At 50.8% G+C, this 22,398-nt stretch overlaps 1 protein-coding gene across 1 annotated transcript; it reads right to left on the bottom strand.

Annotated features, from left to right (window-relative positions):
* Positions 1-5,787: 5,787 nt before the first annotated feature.
* Positions 5,788-19,466, bottom strand: LOC144602601 (zinc-binding protein A33-like). The gene is made up of 6 exons (XM_078415732.1): positions 18,804-19,466; positions 18,339-18,434; positions 18,018-18,194; positions 14,997-15,019; positions 14,809-14,915; positions 5,788-6,716 (listed from the first exon to the last, which is right to left on the bottom strand). The coding sequence occupies exons 1-6, from the start codon at positions 19,212-19,214 to the stop codon at positions 6,181-6,183; spliced, it is 1,350 nt and encodes a 449-aa protein (XP_078271858.1). The 5' UTR covers positions 19,215-19,466; the 3' UTR covers positions 5,788-6,180.
* Positions 19,467-22,398: the final 2,932 nt, after the last annotated feature.

Raw genomic sequence — 22,398 nt, 5'->3', positions numbered from 1 at the left:
TACACTAGTCACACCTGCCCACACCGACCAACATGCCCCAGCTGCAATAGTCCCACCTGCCCACACCGACCAACATGCCCCATCTGCACTAGTCCCACCTGCCCACACCGACCAACATGCCCCATCTACTCTAGTCCCACCGGCCCACACCGACCAACATGCCCCATCTACGCTGGTCCCACCCGCCCACACGGACCAACATGCCCCATCTACACTTGTCCCACCCGCCCATACCGACCAACATGCCCCATCTACACTAGTCCCACCTGCCCACACCGACCAACATGCCCCATCTACACTAGTCCCACCTGCCCACACCGACCAACATGCCCCATCTACACTAGTCCCACCTGCCCTCAACGGCCAACATGCCCCATCTACACAAGTCCATCCTGCCCACACCGGCCAACATGCCCCATCTACACTGGTCCCACCCGCCCACACGCCCCATCTACACTAGTCCCACCTGCCCACACCGACCAACATGCCCGATCTACACTAGTCCCACCTGCCCACACCGACCAACATGCCCCATCTACACAAGTCCCACCTGCCCACACCGACCAACATGCCCCATCTACACTAGTCCCACCTGCCCACACCGACCAACATGCCCCATCTACACTAGTTCCACCTGGCCACACCGACCAACATACCCCATCTACACTAGTCCCACCTGCCCACACCGACCAACATGCCCCATCTACTCTAGACCCACCTGCCCACACAGACCAACATGCCCCATCTACACTAGTCCCACCAGCCCACACCAACCAACATGCCCCATCTGCACTAGTCCTAGCTGCCCACACCGGCCAACATGCCCCATCTACAATAGTCCCACCTGCCCACACCGACCAACATGCCCCATCTACACTGGTCCCACCTGCCCACACCGACCAACATGCCCCATCTACACTAGTCCCACCTGCCCACACCGACCAACATGCCCCATCTACACTAGTCCCACAGGCCCACACGGACCAACATGCCCCATCTACACTAGTCCCACCTGCCCACACCGACCAACATGCCCCATCTACACTAGTCCCACCTCACCACACCGACCAACATGCCCCATCTACACTAGTCCCACCTGCCCACGCCGACCAACATGCCCCATCTACACTAGTCCCACCTGCCCACACCGGCCAACATGCCCCATCTACACTAGTCCCACCTGCCCACACCGGCCAACATGCCCCATCTACACTAGTCCCACCTGCCCACACCGACCAACATGCCCCATCTACACTAGTCCCACCTGCCCACACCGACCAACATGCCCCATCTACACTAGTCCCACCTGCCCACACCGGCCAACATGCCCCATCTACACTAGTCCCACCTGCCCACACCGACCAACATAAAGTTTTTGAGTTTGTTTGTGCATGCGTGACACTCTCTCTCTCCCTCCTCTCTCTCTCTCCTCTCTCTCCCCTTCTCTCTCTCTCTCTCCCTCCTCTCTCCCTCCTCTCTCTCTCCCTCTCTCTCTCTCTCTCTCCCTCTCTTACTATTAAAAGATATTTTATAAATTAAAGCTTGTAGCTTTTTGAGTTCACCCAATCCATATGGAGTCGCACCTCTGATTGGCCGCCGCGCCGATGCCTTTGGCGTCATCTGTTGCCAGGGTGGGAAGAGCACCTCTGATTGGCCACCGCGCACATGCCTTTTGCGTTTCCTGTTGCCTGGGCAGAACGAGACCGCTTATTGGCCGCTGCGCCACAGCGCCTTGCGTCATCTGTTGCCAGGGGAGAAAAATGTTTTTTTTCTGTAGGATTCCTAAGTTAGACAATAGACAATAGACAATAGGTGCAGGAGTAGGCCATTCAGCCCTTCGAGCCAGCACCGCCATTCAATGCGATCATGGCTGATCACTCTCAATCAGTACCCCGCTCCTGCCTTCTCCCCATACCCCCTCACTCCGCTATCCTTAAGAGCTCTATCCAGCTCTCTCTTGAAAGCATCCAACGAACTGACCTCCACTGCCTTCTGAGGCAGAGAATTCCACACCTTCACCACTCTCTGACGGAAAAAGTTCTTCCTCATCTCCGTTCTAAATGGCCTACCCCTTATTCTTAAACTGTGGCCCCTTGTTCTGGACTCCCCCAACATTGGGAACATGTTTCCTGCCTCTAATGTGTCCAATCCCCTAATTATCTTATATGTTTCAATAAGATCCCCCCTCATCCTTCTGTATTGTATTGTATTAGTTGAACTAATACAATCTGCATTTTGGAATATGTGGCAACTGGAATAAATATAGAGAGTCAGAGATAGAGAGAGAGGCACAGACTGTGTGTGTGTTGAGAGAGAGAGAGAGAGCACTTGCCTCTTTTATTGCTTATGGGATAAAGAATAAACAAGTGTTGTGTGTTATCCAAAATATTTATTAGTGTTGGATTCATAACTTGAACTAATACAATCTGCATTTTGGATAAGTAGCAACTTAAATAAATATTTATTTATGTAGGATTCATAACTTGAACTAAAACAATCTGCATTTTGGACTGTGTAGCAACTGGAATAAATATAGGGAGTCAGAGAGAGAGAGAGAGAGAGAGAGAGAGAGAGAGAGAGAGAGAGAGGGAGAGACAGTAAGGCAGAGACAGGGGGCAGTGCTAACATCCATCCATCCATCCTTCCACACAACAGAGGGACAACTGGTTGAAACTTGCCTCATTGTCCGGAGTTGCTTCCAAATCAGTAGATACTGGGATCTGAAGGCAGCTCCAAAGTCCCCATTCTGACCACAGTCGACAGTGAAAGGCTAGTTTCGCTAAAGGAAACCAATGAGAAAGTGTAAAGTGTGATCAAGTGTCCGTGGTTAAGGATGCAAGAAGCAATATCGAACTCAGGTCCGTGCTACATGTTACAAGCGTGTGAAGATCTCAGGATAGTTTATCGAAATCTCACAAATGGACTGCAGTGAATGGATCTGCAAAATGCACATTTTTATATTTTACAAACCAGAATGCAGAAACGTACCAGGATATCAACAGAACTTTCAGCCAATTAAATCATCCAAATGAAACTGCTTCCTGCAGCTTTGCTAAGATGTTGATGTCTTCAGGTAAAGCTGCTACTGCGGTTGCATTCGGCTTGAGTTAAGGGAGAGAGCTCCAATGACAATGAAAGACTTGACAACCCAGAGACCCTGAAAAATGCATTTTCCATGTAACGTCCAATTCGTGGTTTAGTTGTGATTTATTGACTTCTGTCGTTTGAATGTAGCACGTCCCTGCTCAACATTTATATTCAGTTCCGCACCATGGAGATAAAGAATGTAGATACAAGACAGGAGATGTTGGTTTACATTGAACACACAGCAGGTCACGAGAGATTCATGGAATCTACAAACCGAATTAACCATTCCACATCGACGTAAACTTTATTACTGCAGGTCCGTGACTATTGACATACACAGCGGTGGAACAATTGCTGTCAGAAATCTATATCAACGAATTGATTCAGATGGTGCAAGGAATGATTACTAACTTTACAAATAAAATTTAAGGCAGGTGGGATGGTAGATTGCCAAGATGCATATTAAGAATGACGTTGGGATTTTGATCAGCTGGGGAAGTGGGCGGTGGAATAGCGTGCGGCATTTAGTTTGGATATCTGTGAAGTTTGGGCACGGTGTCTTTCATTTGTTACGGTATTAAGTGCAGATGTTGGGGCGTTATATCACAGTTTACAAGACGTTGGTGAGGCCACGCTTGTTTGCAGTTCCCTTGCCGTCCACTTGATGTCGCCATTACTCTACATGATTACAATCGAGACACCCAGATAGATGGAGAAACTGAGGGAGAGATACAGTGAGAGTGAGAGGGGAGGGGAGGGGGTAAGGGGTGAAAGGTTGACAGAGATAGAGGGGCAGAGAGAGAGAGAGAAAATAGAGAGGGTAGGAGAGAGAGAGAGTCACAGTCCAAAGAGAGGACAGCAGTAAGGATGGAGGGAGAGAGAAAGGGAGGAGGGAGAGAGAAAGGGAGGAGGGAGAGAGAAAGGGAGGAGGGAGGTGCCGCATCATTCGCTGTTTTATTTGGTTTGAGGACCATTCTGAAGCCACAATGTTTCTGTTCTCTGAGTGTCGTGAGTCTTTGGGTCGTTCCTGCTCAGAGGTGACGAAGGCAGAGAATGTTATTGTCCCGGCGCGAAATCAGACCCACTGCAGACAAGCAAGGTGTGAATGGTTACCGGCCTCGCCAGGAGTGTGGGGGGTGAGGTTGCAGTCAGTTAAGCCGCAATCACATTGAGCGGTCAAGCGGAGTGGAGGGGCAACTTTAGTGCGAGGTGATCTGTTGAACCAAATCATCAACGTGTGGACGAACGTCGCCCAGTCCACCTTCAAACTGGGCACCAGAAGCCCTGAGAGGGTCCCTGGAATTTGGGATTGCCTTAGTGAGTGAAGCGGATTGAAGGAAATCAGACAAACAACATGAGGCGGAGAGTTGGAGCTGATGGAGTTTGAAACAATATCCCCATTGCTGGAATAATGCCGCTCCCAATTTCCATCCCTCAGTATCGCCACAATTCCCAGTCACCACAATTCCCACACAAGAGATTAGTGTTCAAAATTAGAACACATGGAATTGGGGATACAGTGTTTACATGGATAGAGAACTGGTTGGCAGACAGGAAGCAAAGTGTACAAATTAATGGGTCCTTTTCAGAATGGCAGGCAGTGACTAGTGGGATGCCGCAGGGCTCGGTGATGCGACCCCAGTTATTTACAATATATATTAACATTTAGATGTGGCAATTAAATATAACATCTCTAAGTTTGCCGATGACACAAAGTTTGGTGGGACTGTGAGTTGCGAGGAGGATGCTATCAGGCTGCAGGGTTACTTGAACAGGTTGGGTGAGTGGGCAGATGCATGACAGATGCAGTATAATTTCATAAATGTGAGGTTATCCACTTTGGTGGCAAGAACAGGAAGGCAGATTGTTATCTGAATGGTGTCAGATTAGGAGAAGGGGAAGTGCAACAAGACCTGGGTGTGCTTGTACATCAGTCACTGAAGATAAGCATGCAGGTACAGCAGGCAGTGATGAAAGGCAATGGTATGATGGCCTTCATTGCGAGAGGATTTGAATTTAGGAGCAAGGAGTTAAGACTGTAGTTGTACAGGGCCCTGTATCCGCCTTTATCCACCTATCACTCTCCAGGTTTTGTCCTGCCCCTCCTCTCTTCCAACCTCAACCCCCCCCACTCCTTTCAGTGTGAAGATGGGTCCCGACCCGAAACGTCACCTATCCATGTTCTCCACAGATGCTGCCTGACTCGCTGAGTTACTCCAGCACTCTGTGAAACGTCACCTGTCCATGTTCTCCACAGATGCTGCCTGACCCGCTGAGTTACTCCAGCACTCTGTGAAACGTCACCTATCCATGTTCTCCACAGACTCGAAGGGCCGAGTGGCCTACTCCTGCAACCTATTTTCTATGTTTCTATGTACGTTCTCCTTGTGACCGCGTGGCATTTCTCCGGGTGCTCCGCCCCCCCCCCACACACACCCCAGAGACGTGTGGATTAATCGCCCACCTGTAAATGTCCCCCCATGTCACCTATCCATGTTCTCCACAGATGCTGCCTGACCCGCTGAGTTACTCCAGCTCTCTGTGTGTCTTTTTCCTTTTGTAAAACCAGTATCCACGGATCCTTGTGTCTGCTGTTTGAAGAGATCGCTGTACCGTGACGCGGAGACGCGGAGAGAACTCAAACACGGGTTATTTTTTAAAGACTTTATTAAACGTCAAGTTAAAGGTGAAGAGTGACAGACGTGAGCGAAGCCACAGCGGGTGATGTGCGCGCCAGCGGGTCGCAGACTGGAGCCTGCGATGTTGTAATGAGGTGTTGCATTTTGTGACGTCGAACAAGGGCAGGACCCACACAGTGAACGGTAGTCCTCTGGGGAGTGTTGTAGAGCAGGTGGATCTAGGAGTTGAGGGGCATGGTTCCTTGACGGTCGAGTCGCAGGTAGATAAGGCGGTCAAAAAGGCTTTTGGCACATTGGCCTTCATCAGTCAGAGTATTGAGGATGGAAGTTGGGAGGTCATGTTGCAGTTTGGGGATTAAATGGGAGTCGTTGAGCGCCGACCTGTTGTCCACCGGGTTTCTGCCCCACAGCCCCTGAGCCCCGCTCCTGACGCCGGTCCCGGGACCCGACTCTTTTACACACCCGGAGCGGAACCGGAGCAGATTCTCAGCCAGTGGTCTTTACGCCAAGGCCCGAAGAAAGGATAAAGTTTCTCCGTGAATTCATTCCCAGTGAAGGTGTGGAGATGGGACTTGGTGTCCGCGTCGTAAAATGAAACTGTCCCGGACTCGTAACTGAGATAAACTCCCACCCTCCCGGGGATGGGACGGGCGGGGAGAGGGGATGGAGGGGAGGTGCGTGCTTCAAACACGTCATCCAACCGCCTGATGCTCCAGACTCCAGTCTCCGGGGTCAGTGTGACCTCTACCTTCATCTCCACAGACTCTGCGGCGACTCCCAGACCCCACCAGCCCAGACTCCGCGCCACCTCCACCTCCCAGTAATGTCTCCCCGATGTGAATCCCTCCGATCCCAGCACACACGGACTGTATGTAAACCTCTTCCCGGTGTCAGGGAGACTCCTCCCGGTCCCGGTCCATCTCACCCACTTCCGATCCTCAGACACCTCGAGCTGCGCATGCGCTGTTTCCACATCCAGGGTGACGGAGACTGGGGGGAGAAGTAGAGAATCAGAGAGTCCCCGGGGGTCGGGGGGAGACTCGGGCAGCGCGGCCCCGGGACCGGGGGAGAGGCCGCTCGGCCTCAGGCACAGGCGGGCGGACAACTGAAACCCTGCCCGGGGTTTCACCCACAACCACATCGGGTGGACAACAGACTACTCTCCCGGAGTTTTTAATCCAGGGATGGAGAGGGGAATTTCGTGAGGTGGGGGAGGGTCGACGGGGGGGGACGAGTGTGGAGAGTGAGGAGGATTGGGAGATTGCGGTGGGGATGGAGGAACGAAGCGGGTTATTCAGATATGGAGGCAGATCGGAGCAGGAGGATATAGAGGTGAGTGGTAATTTGAGTTGTTAAAGAGGAGGTAGAGGTGCGTGGTGGGGTCGTCATGATCACAGTGAAAGGGGGGCAGACACGAGGGGCCAGATGACCTGCTCCTGTGTTTTTTGAGTGGAGGGTGAGACAAAGGGAAGGGTGGGTTTGTTAGTCAATTGGAGTGGGTGCAAAAAGGGGTTACAACAACTTCATCAGGTCTGAAGTGCTGGGTTATCAGGTGAAGTTGGACAGTCATAAGGTCATAATGTCATAAATGAAAGTATTCGAATGAGGCCATTCGGCCCATCAAGTCTACTCCACCATTCAATCGTGGCTGATCTATCTCTCCCTCCTAACCCCTTTCTCCTGCCTTCTCCCTATAACCTCTGACACCTGTACTAACCCAGAATCCAGCTATCTCTGCCTTAAAATGTGGGATCTGGGACCATGGACACATCTGGTCACAGAAGGTTCGAGCCCCCGATCGCTGGAGGACAAAGAAGGGAGAGATTGAACTGTTTTTCACCTTCCATCACAGTGAGGAATGTGGAGGGGTCACTGTATATTCACAAAATGCTGGAGTAACTCAGCAGGTCAGGCAGCATCTCGGGAGAGAAGGAATGGGTGACGTTTCGGGTCGAGACCCTTCTTCAGACTGATGTCGGGGGTGGGACAAAGGAAGGATATAGGTGGAGACAGGAAGATAGAGGGAGATCTGGGAAGGAGGAGGGGAAGGGAGGGACAGAGGAGCTATCTGAAGTTGGAGAAGTCGACGTTCATACCACCGGGCTGTAAACTGCCCAGGCGAAATATGAGGTGCTGCTCCTCCAATTTCCGGCGGGCCTCACTATGGCACTGGAGGAGGCCCATGACAGAGAGGTCAGACTGGGAATGGGAGGGGGAGTTAAAGTGCTGGGCCACCGGGAGATCAGTTGCGTTAATGCGGACCGAGCGCAGGTGTTCAGCGAAGCGATCGCCGAGCCTGCGCTTGGTTTCGCCGATATAAATAAGTTGACATCTAGAGCAGCGGATGCAATAGATAAGGTTGGAGGAGGTGCAGGTGAACCGCTGTCTCACCTGGAAAGACTGTTTGGATCCTTTGATGGAGTTGAGGGGGGAGGTAAAGGGACAGGTGTTGCATCTCGTGCGGTTGCAAGGGAAAGTGCCCGGGGTTAGGGTGGTTTGGGTAGGAAGGGACGTGTGGACCAGGGAGTTATGGAGGGAACGGTCTCTGCGGAACGCAGAGAGGGGAGGGGATGGGAAGATATGGACAGTGGTGGTGTCCCGTTGTAGGTGACGGAAATGTTGGTGGATGATATGTTGAATCCGCTGGCTGGTGGCGTGGAAGGTGAGAACGAGGGGGATCCGAAGCCCTAGTCTGAAACACCTCATCCCGGGCGCAGATGCGGCGTAGACGGAGGAATTGGGAGTAGGGGATAGACTTTTTGCAGGGGACCGGGTGGGAAGAAGTGTAGTCCAGATAGCTGTGCGAGTCGGTGGGCTTGTAGAAAATGTCCGTCACTAGTTTTTCTCCTGTGATGGAGATGGTGAGGTCCAGAAACGGGAGGGAGATGTCAGAGATAGTCCAGGTATATTTAAGGGCAGGATGGAAATTGGAGGTGAAGTGTATGTAGTCAGTGAGTTCTGCATGGGTGCAAAAGGTAGCACCAATGCAGTCGTCGATGTAGCGGAGGTAGAGTTCGGGGATGGGGCCAGTGTACGTCTGGAACAGGGATTGTTCGACGTACCCGACAAAGAGGCAGGCGTGGCTAGGGCCCATGCGAGTGCCCATAGCTACGCCTCTGGTTTGGAGGAAGTGGGAGGAGACAAAGGAGATGTTGTTGAGGGTAAGAACCAGCTCTGCTAGGCGGAGGAGAGTGTTGGTTGATGGGGATTGGCTGGTTCTACGGTCGAGGAAGAAACGGAGGGCTTCGAGACCATCCTTGTGGGGGATGGAAGTGTAGAGTGACTGGACATCCATGGTGAAAATGAGGGAGTGGGGGCCTGGGAACCGGAAGTTATCCAGGAGATGGAGAGCGTGTGAGGTGTCTTGGACATAGGTGGGGAGGGATTTAACCAGGGGGGATAGGATGGAGTCAAGGTAGGTAGAGATAAGTTCGGTAGGGCATGAGCAGGCAGAGACAATGGGTCTGCCGGGACAGTTGTGTTTGTGGATTTTGGGTAGGAGGTAGAATCGGGCCGTGCGGGGCTGGGGAACTATGAGATTGGAGGCACTGAGGGGTAGATCGCCGGAGGTGATGAGGTCGGTGATGGTGCTGCTGATAAAGGTCTGGTGTTTATCGGTGGGGTCATGGTCCAGGGATAGGTAGGAAGAGGTGTCTGATAGTTGTCGTCTGGCCTCGGTGCGGCAGAGGTCAGCACGCCAGACTACCACAGCCCCTCCCTTGTCAGCGGGTTTAATTATTCAGTCCGGGTTGTTGCGGAGTGAGTGGAGGGCTGCACGTTCAGGAGGGGAGAGGTTGGAGTTAGTCAGGGGAGTGGAAAATTTGAGGCGGCTGATGTCACGCCGGCAGTTTGAGATAAAAAGTTCTAGTGAGGGTAGTAGGCCACACTGGGGGGTAAAAGTGGAGGGGTCCATTGGAGACGGGAGAAGGGGTCATCAGTGGGGGGTCGGGACTCCTTACCATGGAAAAAGGCTCGGAAGCGGAGGCGGCGGAAGAAGAGCTCCACGTCATGGCGGACGCGGAACTCGTTGATGTGGGGGCGGAGGGGAACAAAGGTAAGGCCTCTGCTGAGGACCGACCGTTCGGTGTCTGAAAGGGGGAGGTCAGGGGGGATGGTGAACACCCGGCAATGGTGGGGGTTGGGGTCGGATGGAGGCAGGGGGGCAGGTGGAGGGGATGTATGGTGGGGGGGGTGGTGGGTTAACTGGGCAGAGGGGGTCATGAGGACCGATGTGGGGAGTACTGGGGGTCACCTGGCTGGAAGGGGAAGGGGGAGACCCAGTGGAACCCCTGCTGCAGTTACCTGTAGTAGAGGGTGGGCAGTAGGACCCAGCAGTGCTGAGGGGCTCTGCCTGGTGGGGGCTGTGGGCCCAGCGCGGTGTGTGTGGGCCGGGTGGAGCTGCAGCCTGTTGTTGGTCCCGGGGGCCGGGTACAGCGACGGCTGTGACCTGCTGCTGGGCGGTGGAGCGGCGCAGGTCAGCACGGTCGCTGGGGGAGGCCCGCGGGGTCCTGGAGTCCGGGTAAGTGGGCGGTCGGCTCGGTCAGTGGATGGCCGGGGAGGGCGTGGGCGGCGGTGAAGGGGTCGGGAAGGTCGGCGGCAGCGGTGAAGGGGTCGGGAAGGACGTGGGCGGCAGCGGCGGTGCAGAGGCCTCGCTCGTCGGCGGCAACGGCCCCGGGGAGGCGGTGGAGGTCGGCGGCAGCGGCCCCGGGGAGGCGGTGGAGGTCGGCGGCAGCGGCCCCGGGGAGGCGGTGGAGGCCGACGGCAGCGGCGGTGGAGGTTTCAGGGGGGCCTCGGACATCGGCGGCAACGACCCCGCGGAGGCGGTGGAGGTCGGCGGTGGTCGCAGCGGACCCAGGAAGGCGGCGGAGGTCGGTGGTGACGGCCTCAGGTAGGCCTCGGCAGTCAGCGGCCCTGGGGAGGTGATGGAGGTCGGCGACGGCGGCCCCGGGGAGGCGGTGGGTGGGGTCACTGTGGTGGATGTTTACGTTAAAATGTATTTTGTGTGTCCTGTTGCTCTTTACTGTTATGACTGCTGGCAAATGAAGTTCCTCGTATGTTGCAAAACATACTTGGCAAATAAAGTTTTATTGTGACTGTGATAAGGAGCCGTGTTAGGCGGGTAGGATGAAGCGGACTGGAGTAGCGAGGAAAGGAGGGGACCGCGTGGGATTGGAGGTGTCGGAAGAGGAGTTACAGTTTACCAAGGTACAGCGAAAATAGTTTGTTGAGTGCTAACCAGTCAGTAGAAAGACAATACATGACTACAATCAATACGTTTGCAGATACATGATGTGGGAATAATGTTTAGTGCAATGTAAAGCCAGCAAGGTGCGATCAAGGATAGTCCGAGGATCACCAACGTGGAAGATAGTAGTTCAGCACTGCTCTCTGGTTGTGGTAGGATGATTCAGTTCCCTGATAACAGCTGGGAAGAAACTGTCCCTGAATCTCGAGGTGTGCGTTTTCACACTTCTGTACCTCTTGCCTGATGGGAGAGGGGAGAAGAGGGAGTGGCCAGTGTGCGACTCGTCCTTGATTATGCTGCTGGCCTTGCCGAAGCAGCGTGAGGCATAAATGGTGTCAGTGGCAGGAGTTTCGGGTTTGCTGGACAGCAGGGAGGAGAATCCGGAACGGGAATGACTGACTGCGCTTCCTGCAAATTGGCATCAGGACCGCGCGCAACTCCACCAACATCCAACAGCAGGGACAACACGCTGAACATCATTTAGATGCCAGCATACTACGGGAAACACGCGACAGTTTGGTCTGTGAGAAAAATCTGGAAATGGAGAACCTGCTTCCTGAGCTTTGCGGGCACCAGCAGGACCGGTTAGAGAATACAATTTACCGATTTACTTTCACCAGACATGTTCTGTGGTTGGACTGCCCGCGGCGTGTACAACTCAACCTCGGAGTGTTCACTGAAGTAACAACGTTCATCCAACAGCCCGTACTGTTTTGTACTGTGGTTGTGTTCAGGGAACTGACATCTCTACATACATTTTTAGGTATGTAAAGCGGAAACAAATAGTCAAGGCAAATGTGGGTCCCTTGAAGACAGAAGCGGGGGAACTTATTATGGGGAACAAGGAAATGGCAGACGAGTTGAATCGGTTCGTTGGATCTGTCTTCACTGAGGAAGATACAATCTCCCAGATGTTCTAGTGGCCAGAGATCCTAGGGTGACGGAGGAACTGAAGGAAATCCACATTAGGCAGGAAATGGTGTTGGGTAGACTGATGGGACTGAAGGCTGATAAATCCCCAGGGCCTGATGGTCTGCATCCCAGTGTACTTAAGGAGGTGGCGCTAGAAATTGTGGACGCATTGGTGATCATTTTCTAGTGGATTGGAGGGTAGCTAATGTTGTCCCACATTATAAGAAACGAGGATGAGAAAAAACGGGAAATTATAGACCAGTTAGTCTGACATCAGTGGTGGGGAAGATGCTGGAGTCAATTATAAAAGACGAAATTGCGGAGCATTTGGATAGTAGTAACAGGATCGTTCCGAGTCAGCATGGATTTACAAAGGGGAAATCATGCTTGACTAATCTTCTGGATTTTTTTGAGGATGTAACTCGGAAAATTGACAGGGGAGAGCCGGTGGATGTGGTATACCTTGACTTTCAGAAAGCCTTTGACAAGGTTCCACATAGGAGATTAGTGGGTAAAATTAGAGCACATGGTATTGGAGGTAGGGTACTGACATGGATAGAAAATTGGTTGACAGACAGAAAGCAAAGAGTGGGGATAAATGGGTCCCTTTCAGAATGGCAGGCAGTAACTAGTGGGGTACCGCAAGGCTCGGTGCTGGGACCGCAGCTATTTACAATATACATTAATGACGGATGAAGGGATTAAAAGTACCATTAGCAAATTTGCAGATGATACAAAGATATGAGGTTGCAGGGTGACTCGGACAGGTTGTGTGAGTGGGCGGATGCATGGCAGATGCAGTTTAATGTGGATAAGTGTCAGGTTATCCACTTTGGTGGTAAGAATAGGAAGGCAGAGTATTATCTGAATGGTGGGTGACGTTTCGGGTCTAGACCCTTCTTCAGACTGATGCGTATCGACCCGAAACGTTACCCATTCCTTCTCTCCCGAGATGCTGCCCGACGTGCTGAGTTACTCCAGCACTTTGTGAATAAATACCTTTATTTGTACCAGCATCTGCAGTTATTTTCTTATATTATCTGAATGGTGTCAAGTTAGGAACAGGGAACGTACAACGAGATCTGGGTGTCCTAGTGTATCAGTCACTGAAAGGAAGCATGCAGGTACAGCAGGCAGTGCAGAAAGCCAATGGAATGTTGGCCTTCATAACAAGAGGAGTTGAGTATAGGAGCAAAGAGGTCCTTCTGCAGTTGTACAGGGCCCTAGTGAGACCGCACCCGGAGTACTATGTGTAGTTTTGGTCTCCAAATTTGAGAAAGGATATTCTTGCTATTGAGGGCGTGCAGCGTAGGTTTACTGGAGCGACTAGGCTTGTATACACTGGAATTTAAAAGGATGAGAGGAGATCTTATCAAAACGTATAAGATTATTAAGGGGTTGGACCGTTAGAGGCAGGAAACATGTTCCCTATGTTGGGGGAGTCCAGAACAAGGGGCCATAGTTTAAAACTAAGGGATAGGCCATTTAGAACTGAGATGAGGAAAAACGTTTTCAGTCAGAGAGTTGGGAATCTGTGGAATTCTCTGCCTCAGAAGGCAGTGGAGGCCAATTCTATGAATACATTCAAGAGAGAGCTAGATAGGCTCTTAAGGATAGCGGACTCAGGGGGTATGGGGAGAAGGCAGGAATGGGGTACTGATTGCGAATGATCAGCCATGATCACATTGAATGGCGGTCCTGGCTCGAAGGACCGAATGGCCTCCTCCTGCACCTATTGTCTATTGTCTGTAGTTTGTACTGTGGTTGTGTTCAGGGAACTGACATCTCCAGCGGTATGAATACTGACTTCTCTAAATTCAAGTAACCCTTGGTGTCTCCCCCTCTCCCCCCTCTCCCCCTCTCCCCCTCTCCCCCCTCTCCCCCTCTCCCCCTCTCCCCCTCTCCCCCTCTCCCCCTCTCCCCCTCTCCCTCTCTCCTCTCTCTCTCTCTCTCTCTCTCTCTCTCTCTCTCTCTCTCTCTCTCTCTCTCTCTCTCTCTCTCTCTCTCTCTCTCTCTCTCTCTCTCTCTCTCTCTCTCTCTCTCTCTCTCTCTCTCTCTCTCTCCCCCCATCCTCACCAGTTTGACAGTTCTGATTAAATTGTGCACTATATACCTCGCTGTCATCTATTCCAAGGTAACAATGATCTACTCTATTTTTCGCTTAAACGTCGTCCCCTTTGATCTCTTGTTTTCAAATCCATATGTATCGTTTCCCTCTCCACTGACTCAATCTGAAGGAGGGTCTCGACCCGAAATATCACCCATCCCTTCGATTTATACCAGCATCTGTAGTTCCATCCCACACAATGAAGAATACTTGGCGAGTAGGATTTGAAGATAATTCCAAAGCATGTTATACGGACATTAAACGCAAGAGGGTATCAGTGAAACATAGAAATATAGAAACATAGAAAATCGGTGCAGGATTAGGCCACTCGGCCCTTCGTGCTTGCCAATTCCAGCCAATCTGACACCATTCAAATAATAATCTGCCTTATTGTTATTGACACCAAAGTGTCAAACTCACATTTATCCACATTATACTGCATCTGCCATTCATCTTCCCTCTCACCCAACCAATCCAAGTCACCCTGCAGCCTCGTAGCATCCTCCTCGCAGCTCACACTGCCACCCCGCGTTGTGTCATCCGCAAACTTGGACATGTTACATTTAATTCCTTCGTGTAAATCGTTGATATATATTGTAAATAACAGGGCTCCCAGCACCGAGCCTTGCGGCACCCCACTAGTCACTGCCTGCCATTCTCGAAAGGATCCGTGAAGTGAGGGACACCCCTGTTGGACAAAGGAAGTAATTCATGCCTGGAACCAGAGGCAGTTGAAGAGCCCAGTCCAGTATTAAATATACACTGTACAGGTAATTAACACTTAAATAACTCTAACGGTTTAAAAAAAATGTTTTTACCTCTCTTAATACAATCAGGCACTTCGCTGAACAAAAATGGGCGATCGAACTTTCCAACGTCCAGGGCACCGTCTGCTACTGACAGCGTCTTGATATCATCACTTATCCTGCATTAATTAAACACCCGGTTATAAGACCCGCATCAACAAATTCTGGGTTACTTTCCAAAACAGTACAGAGAGACTCACCTCCTCTTCTGACGAGTTTCCTCCTGAAATATAAAACATCAGAAAGATCAATTAATTTACACTGAGCGTCCACATCGTGACAGCAGGAATATCAGCCAAATTGTTCCAATTTTCCGACAGATCCCAGCACTTAATGCTGACGAGGCGCCCCATCAGTTCAGTATTATGTATTAATTACATGTAAAGGGTATATTTAATACTGGACTGAAGGGACGAATCAGTTTCCTCTGGTTCCAGTCGTGAATTACCTCATTTGTCCAACAGGGGTCACCCTCTCTTCACTGTTACCCTCTTGCGTTTAATGTCTGTGTAACATGCCTTGGAATTTTCTTACATAGAAACATAGAAACATAGAAAATAGGTGCAGGAGTAGGCCATTCGGCCCTTCGAGCCTGCACCGCCATTCACTATGATCATGGCTGATCATCCAGCTCAGTAACCTGTACCTGCCTTCTCTCCATACCCCCTGATCCCTTTTGCAAAAAGGGCCACATCTAACTCCCTCTTAAATATAGCCAATGAACTGGCCTCAACTACCTTCTGTGGCAGAGAATTCCACAGACTCACCACTCTGTGTGTGAAGAAATGTTTTCTCACCTCGGTCCTAAAAGACTTCCCCCTTATCCTTAAGCTGTGACCCCTGGTTCTGGACTTCCCCCAACATCGGGAACAATCTTCCCGCATCTAGCCTCTACAACCCCTTAAGAATTTTATATGTTTCTATAAGATCCCCCCTCAGTCTTCTAAATTCCAGCGAGTACAAGCCCAGCCTATCCAATCTTTCCTCATATGAAAGTCCCGCCATCCCAGGGATCAATCTAGTGAACCTTCCCTATACTCCCTCTAAGGCAAGAACGTCTTTCCTCACATCAGGAGACCAAAACTGCACACAATACTCCAGGTGCGGTCTCACCAAGGCCCCGTACAACTGCAGTAGAACCTCCCTGCTCCTAAACTCAAATCCTCTTGCTATGAATGCCAACATACCATTCGCTTTCTTCACTGCCTGCTGCACCTGCACGCTTGATTTCAATGACTGGTGCACCATGACACCCAGGTCACGTTGCATCTCCCCTTCTCCTAATCGTTCACCATTCAGGTAATATTCTGCTTTCCTGTTCTTGCCGCCAAAGTGGATAACCTCACATTTATCCACATTATATTGCATCTGCCCACTCGCCTAATCTATCTAAGTCACTCTGCAGCCTCCTAGCATCCTCCTCGCAGCTAACACTGCCACCCAGCTTCATGTCATCCGCAAACTTAGAGATGTTGCATTCAATTCCCTCGTCCAAATCATTAATATACACTGTAAATAACTGTGGTCCCAGAACTGAGCCTTGCGTTACCCCACAAGTCACTGCCTGCCATTCCGAAAAGGACCCGTTTATTCCTACTCTTTGCTTCCTGTCCGCCAACCAATTCTCTATCCACCTCAACACTGAACCTTCAATACCGTCTGCTTTAAGTTTGTACACCAATCTCCTATGTGGGACCTTGTCGAAGGCCTTCTGAAAGTCCAGATATAACACATCGACTGGTTCTCCCTTATCCACTCTACTAGTTACATCCTCGAAAAATTCTATAAGATTCGTCTGACATGATTTGCCTTTTGTAAATCCATGCTGACTTTGTCCGATGATTTCACCACTTTCCAAATGTGATGCTATCACATCTTTAATAACTGACTAGCATTTTCCCCACTACCGATGTTAGGCTAACTGGTCTATAATTCCCCGTTTTCTCTCTCCCTACCTTTTTAAAAAGTGGGGTTAAATTAGCTACCCTCCAGTCCTCAGGAACTACTCCAGAATCTAAGGAGTTTTGAAAAATTATCACTAATGCATCCACTATTTCTGAGGCTACTTCCTTAAGCACTCTGGGATGCAGCCTATCTGGCCCTGGGGATTTATCTGCCTTTAATCCATTTAATTTACCTAACACCACTTCCCGACTAACCTGGATTTCCCTCAGTTCCTCAATCTCATTAGACCCCTGGTCCCCCGCTATTTCCAGCAGACGGTTTATGTCTTCCTTAGTGAAGACAGAACCAAAGTATTTGTTCTTCTATCCTATTCGCCAAAGATTCTACATTGCCACTTCAAGCGCCCCCTGATTCGTCTTGCACCCTGTGGGTCAGCAAGAGGGGACCCATAGCGTCTACCAACCTTTGTCTCCACAGACATCATGTAGCCAGCTTGTGACTAGATGTTCATATCAGACTAAGAGAAGGCCAGGCTTGAACAACATGGAAAATATGACTGGGTCAATGTGATAAGTACAACCTCTCTTCCCGATAAAGATGCAGCCAGTCCAGTGATTGAATGGGGTGTGCTAATGTGAGTGAGGCAGCAATAAGGCCCCAGAACAAATAAACCATATATTTGGAGACATAAGGTGCTGCACAGAGTGGAATCATAATCAGGCCAGCCAGCATCTGAGGAGGGAAATGTACACATGACGCATGTGGTCAGGAGCCTCTTTCAATCTTCTGGAATAGATGGGAGAGAGCTGGTAAAGAGATGGGAGGGGAAGGAACTGGGACAATAAATGGCAAGGGATAGGTGAATTTGTGTGAGGACGGACATATGAGAGACTGATGGCTGCTGGCAAAGGGGAGGAAACGCCACCGAATTGGAATCTGGTCAGGAAGATAAATGAGGAATGCAATGGAAGGGATGGGGTGGAGATCAACAGCAGAGAATGTGCTGGGTTCCCAGTAGGAAGGGTTGGGGATCAGCGGTTGGAGAAGGGGAAGCAACATGGTGACGGGGACTGGGGATGAAAATAAATGTCTGTGGGGAACAGTTGAAGGAACAGGGAAGTCTAAAGGGGATAAGGTTTACCAATAACAGGAGAATACAATGTAGATGTCGTTGGGTTGTAGTCTGATCAATGTATGAGGTGTTCGTCTTCCCTACCGACTGGTTTGTTTCAATCAGCCCTGAATTATTGGGAATTTATCGCAAACTGTCACCCACTATTTTATCATAGAATCAAATTGAATTTGTGACTCCTTACCTTCAGAAATATCAAACTGTCCGTCTGTTTCATCCGCTCCTGCAGCTTTAAGAGTTTCTCTTGAATAGAGTTTATTTCCTCTTGAATTGCTCGTAGATTATTCTCCATTGTGTTTAGAACGCTCTCCTCGTCTTCCCGAAGATCCTTGAGAAAGAGCCGCTCTTTCTCATTGAGAATCTGGCGCAGTTCAGCAAATACCGATGTGATGTAGGTCAACAGGTTCTGTGACTGTTCCTGTCAAATGAAAGGTGAAGGTCAATATTATCGAGCCTGGAATCTAAGACAATAGCACAAGATGACAAGGGAAACTGGAAACCTTACCCGGACTCCAGAAATCTTCTCTTTCTGTTGCTGCTCCATTTCCTCCGCCGCTGATTTATTTTTTGTGAGAATCTCCAAGGAAGTTTTAATCAGCTCCTGGGATTGAGATTCAGATTCAGTCAGTGAAAGAATTAGCCCAGACGGAACCAATGAACTGCAGACACGGAACTGCACATGAAAGTTTACAAAAAGACACAAACTGCTGGAGAACTCATCGGGTCGTGGAGCGTATCAGCAGAGAGCCGCGGGCTGTCTCACCTGGAAGGACTGCTGGAGTCCCTGCATGGACGTGAGGGGGGAGGTACAGGGACAGGTGTTTCATCTCCAGCGGTGGCTGGGGCAAGTTCCTGGGGAAGGGCTGGTTTGGGTGGGAGGCTGGGTGAACCGAACAGTCGCCGAGGGAGCGCGGTCCGCAAATGGCGGAAAGGAAGAATCATCAGCTGATCAAATTCTGTTTGCTTTTACCTTGTAGCTTTCAACAGCTTCCTGAATCGGCATGAAACTGTGGGACTTGTGTTCCCGCGCGTCTCGGCAGATCAGGCAGACCAGTTTCTTGTCGGTTTCACAAAACAGTCTCAGTTTTTCCTGATGTTTCTCGCAGTGAAGTTTACTTTCCTTCCCTCCCGTGTTCAGACTCAGTGCTCGAGCTGTCTCAGTCATACTCGCCAAGGCCCGATTTACCATGAGGCTGCGGTCTGCAATCTCCTCTCTACATTCCGGGCAGGAGTTTCTCTCCTCCCTGTCCCAACTGTGTGTGATACAGGAGCGGCAGAAGTTGTGCCCGCACTCCAGTATAACCGGATCGCTGAAGAAATCCAGGCAAATGGGACAAGTCGCGTCTTCAGTTAAACTCTGGATCTGGTGTTTCGAAGCCATTTTTAATTCCGAGAATTTCCTGGTTCAAACGACTCCGCCTTCAGGGAGCTGCGAACCCGCACAGAACTGCCGGTGTCAACGACACGCCCTGCAGTGCGCGGGGAATTGATTCTGTGCTGAATAATGTTGTTTTGCTGCGAGTGTTCAGCGTGAAGGGCCTCTGGCAATCTGCCACTGATTACACACCAGCAAGAGGCTGGTAACACGTTAAACGAGTCTGAACGTGTCAATAACCGGGCGGACGAGCGCCGGGCAGTCCAAGGAAGGGCAGAAACGAAATGGGGGATGTATTAAGTCAGCTCTACGTAGAGCGTGAAACGGTGATTAAACATCAACTTAGAGCGACTGCTGGTAAAATAAAGTCTGCAATAAAATCGGAGACCTGGAGAGACGCAGCGGTAGAGTTGCTGCTTTACAGCGAATGCAGCGCCGGAGACTCAGGTTCGATCCTGACTACGGGTGCTGCACTGTAAGGAGTTTGTACGTTCTCCCCGTGACCTGCGTGGGTTTACTCCGAGATCTTCGGTTTCCTCCCACACTCCAAAGACGTACAGGTATGTAGGTTAATTGGCTGGGTAAAATGTTAAAAAAAATTGTCCCTAGTGGGTGTAGGATAGTGTTAATGTACAGGGATCACTGGGCGGCACGGACTTGGAGGGCCGAAAAGGCCTGTTTCCGGCTGTATGTATATGATATGATATGATAATGTTGTGTTGTGAGGTGACACGCGCGACAGTCGCTGAGATTTGCGTGCAACACATTCATCTTCTCGGTGAAAGTCGTCTTGATTTCCACTTGCCTTCCTGTGCAGAAGGTCCCTGACATTAACCCTGCGCGGCCCAGCTCTGATGTAAGATCCAGCTGTTCCTTATTCTGGACGGGTTCCACAATGGAAACGGTTTCCGCCTGCCCGCCCCGTTAACCCCTCCAGCCCCGGAGAGCAGCACAGTGAGCCAGACCCCCCACTCGCAGCCCAGCCTGACGTTGATCACCAGGGGCACACGAGGAACCGCAGAAGCTGCTTTACAGAAAATTGACACAAAGCGATGGGGCAACTCCACGGGCCAAGCAGCATCTCTGGGGAATTTGGGGTAGACGAGGTTTCAGGTCAAGACCCTCTACAGAATGATTGTAGAAGGTGTAGATCAACGGATTCTGACAACAGAGTTTTATGTACCAAGGTATTTTATTACACTACCAAATAATGCACACAGAGCCATGTATCCGCGTACACACTGGCGTACCCCGAGTACACAGTAACGTGCGCCGCCGTGTAGTGTGACCTGTTGTTGATCTCCTGGCACCGTTTGCGAGACGGTCCGAGGCCGGGGTTCTCTGCTGCTCTGGGAGGGTGCCCGACACGGTCCTTTATGGTTCCTCGTCTATTCAGACCGTGCCATACCCCCTCCGGTGAGGCAATCGTCAGCCCGTTAGGCGCACCGTTTCTGCACTACTCGCGGCAGGTGGTCCACCCAGCTATTGCAGTGTTTTGCTCAGCAAACCCAGGCATAACCTGAATTGTCCCTAGTGTGTAGGATAGAACTAGTGTATCGCTGATCGGTGGGGACACGGTCGACTGATGGGCCTGTTTCCGCTCTCAAACTGTAAACTATACACTAAACATAAAGGGACACAAAGTGTTGGAGTAACTCAGCGGGACAGGGTTGGCCTGGGTTTTTTATCCGGTTTTTCGCCTCTCCCAGGAGATCACTCAGTTCTTTTGGGTGGGCGGTTGGAGCAGCGTCCGGGCGGTAGTTTTTGGAAACCGAGCACGGGGCTTTGTTCTTACAGAGGCCCAGGAGCGGTTGGAGCAGACCACTCTGCAACGTTCCCAGTTAAGGGGGAGTATGAGTGCCAGGGCAGTTTATTGTTCTGGGTGTCGGATGTGGGGAATCTGTGAGTCTGATAGTCTTCCAGACATCCACATCTGCGCCAGGTGCGACGAGATGGGGCTCCTAAGGGACCATATTAGGAACCTGGAGGTCGTGGTACATATAGGTACCAACAATATAGGTAGGATAAGGGAAGAGGTCCTGAAAGGAGAATTTAGGGGGCTAGGAAGAGAGTTTAAAAAAAGGAACCTGGAGCGGCAGATTGATGACCTCCGTCTGGTCAGGGAGAGTGAGGAGGTTATAGAGAGGAGTTATAGAGAGGTGGTCACTCCAAGACCACGGGAGGTAGACAAGTGGGTCACGGTTAGGGGGGGGGCAAGGAGCAGAGGCAGGGACTAGAGAGTACCCCAGTGGATGTACCCCTTGGCAATAAATACTCCTGTTTAGGTACTGTTGGGGGGAACAGCCTACCTGGGGGCAGAGACGGCGCCCGGGCCTCTGGCACGCAGTCCGGCCCTGTTGCTCAGAAGGGTAGGGAAAGGAAGAAGAGAGCGATAGTGATAGGGGACTCTATAGTGAGGGGGTCAGATAGGCGTTTCTGTGGACGCAGTCGGGAGACCCGGATGGTAGTTTGCCTCCCTGGTGCCAGTGTCCGGGATGTATCTGAACGTGTCCAAGATATCCTGAAAAGGGAGGGAGAGGAGCCAGAGGTCGTGGTACATATAGGTACCAACAATATAGGTAGGATAAGGGAAGAGGTCCTGAAAGGAGAATTTAGGGGGCTAGGAAGAGAGTTAAAAAAAAGGACTTCCAAAGTGATAATCTCAGGCTTACTGCCTGTGCCACGCGATAGTGACAATAGGAATGGAGTGAGGTGGAGGATAAATACGTGGCTGAGGGACTGGTGCAGGGAGCAGGGATTCAAGTTTCTGGATCATTGGGACCAATTCTGGGGGAAGTATGACCTGTACAAAAAGGACGGGTTGCATCTGAACCTGAGGGGAACCAATATCCTGGCGGGGAGATTTGCTAAGGTAATTGCGGAGACTTTAAACTAGTACGGTTGGGGGGGGTCTCAAACACAGATAGCTAATAGGCAGTGTGTGAGGCAGGAAGCAGAAAAGGGAAACACTCAGACCCAATATGTAGGAGAGAAAGAAGTGAAAATAAATAAACTGAGAATAAGAAATAATGAGTCCCTTAAATGTGTATATTTTAATGCTAGGAGCATTGTAAGAAAGGTGGATGAGCTTAGAGCCTGGATTGACATCTGGAAGTATGATGTTGTGGCGATCAGTGAAACATGGTTGCAGGAGGGTTGCGATTGGCAATTAAATATTCCAGGATTTCAT

Source organism: Rhinoraja longicauda, chromosome 19 (assembly GCF_053455715.1).
Source record: "Rhinoraja longicauda isolate Sanriku21f chromosome 19, sRhiLon1.1, whole genome shotgun sequence".
NCBI lineage: Eukaryota > Metazoa > Chordata > Chondrichthyes > Rajiformes > Arhynchobatidae > Rhinoraja > Rhinoraja longicauda.
The sequence above is the reverse complement of the archived record's forward strand: the minus strand, read 5'-3'. Positions and strand labels throughout refer to the sequence as shown.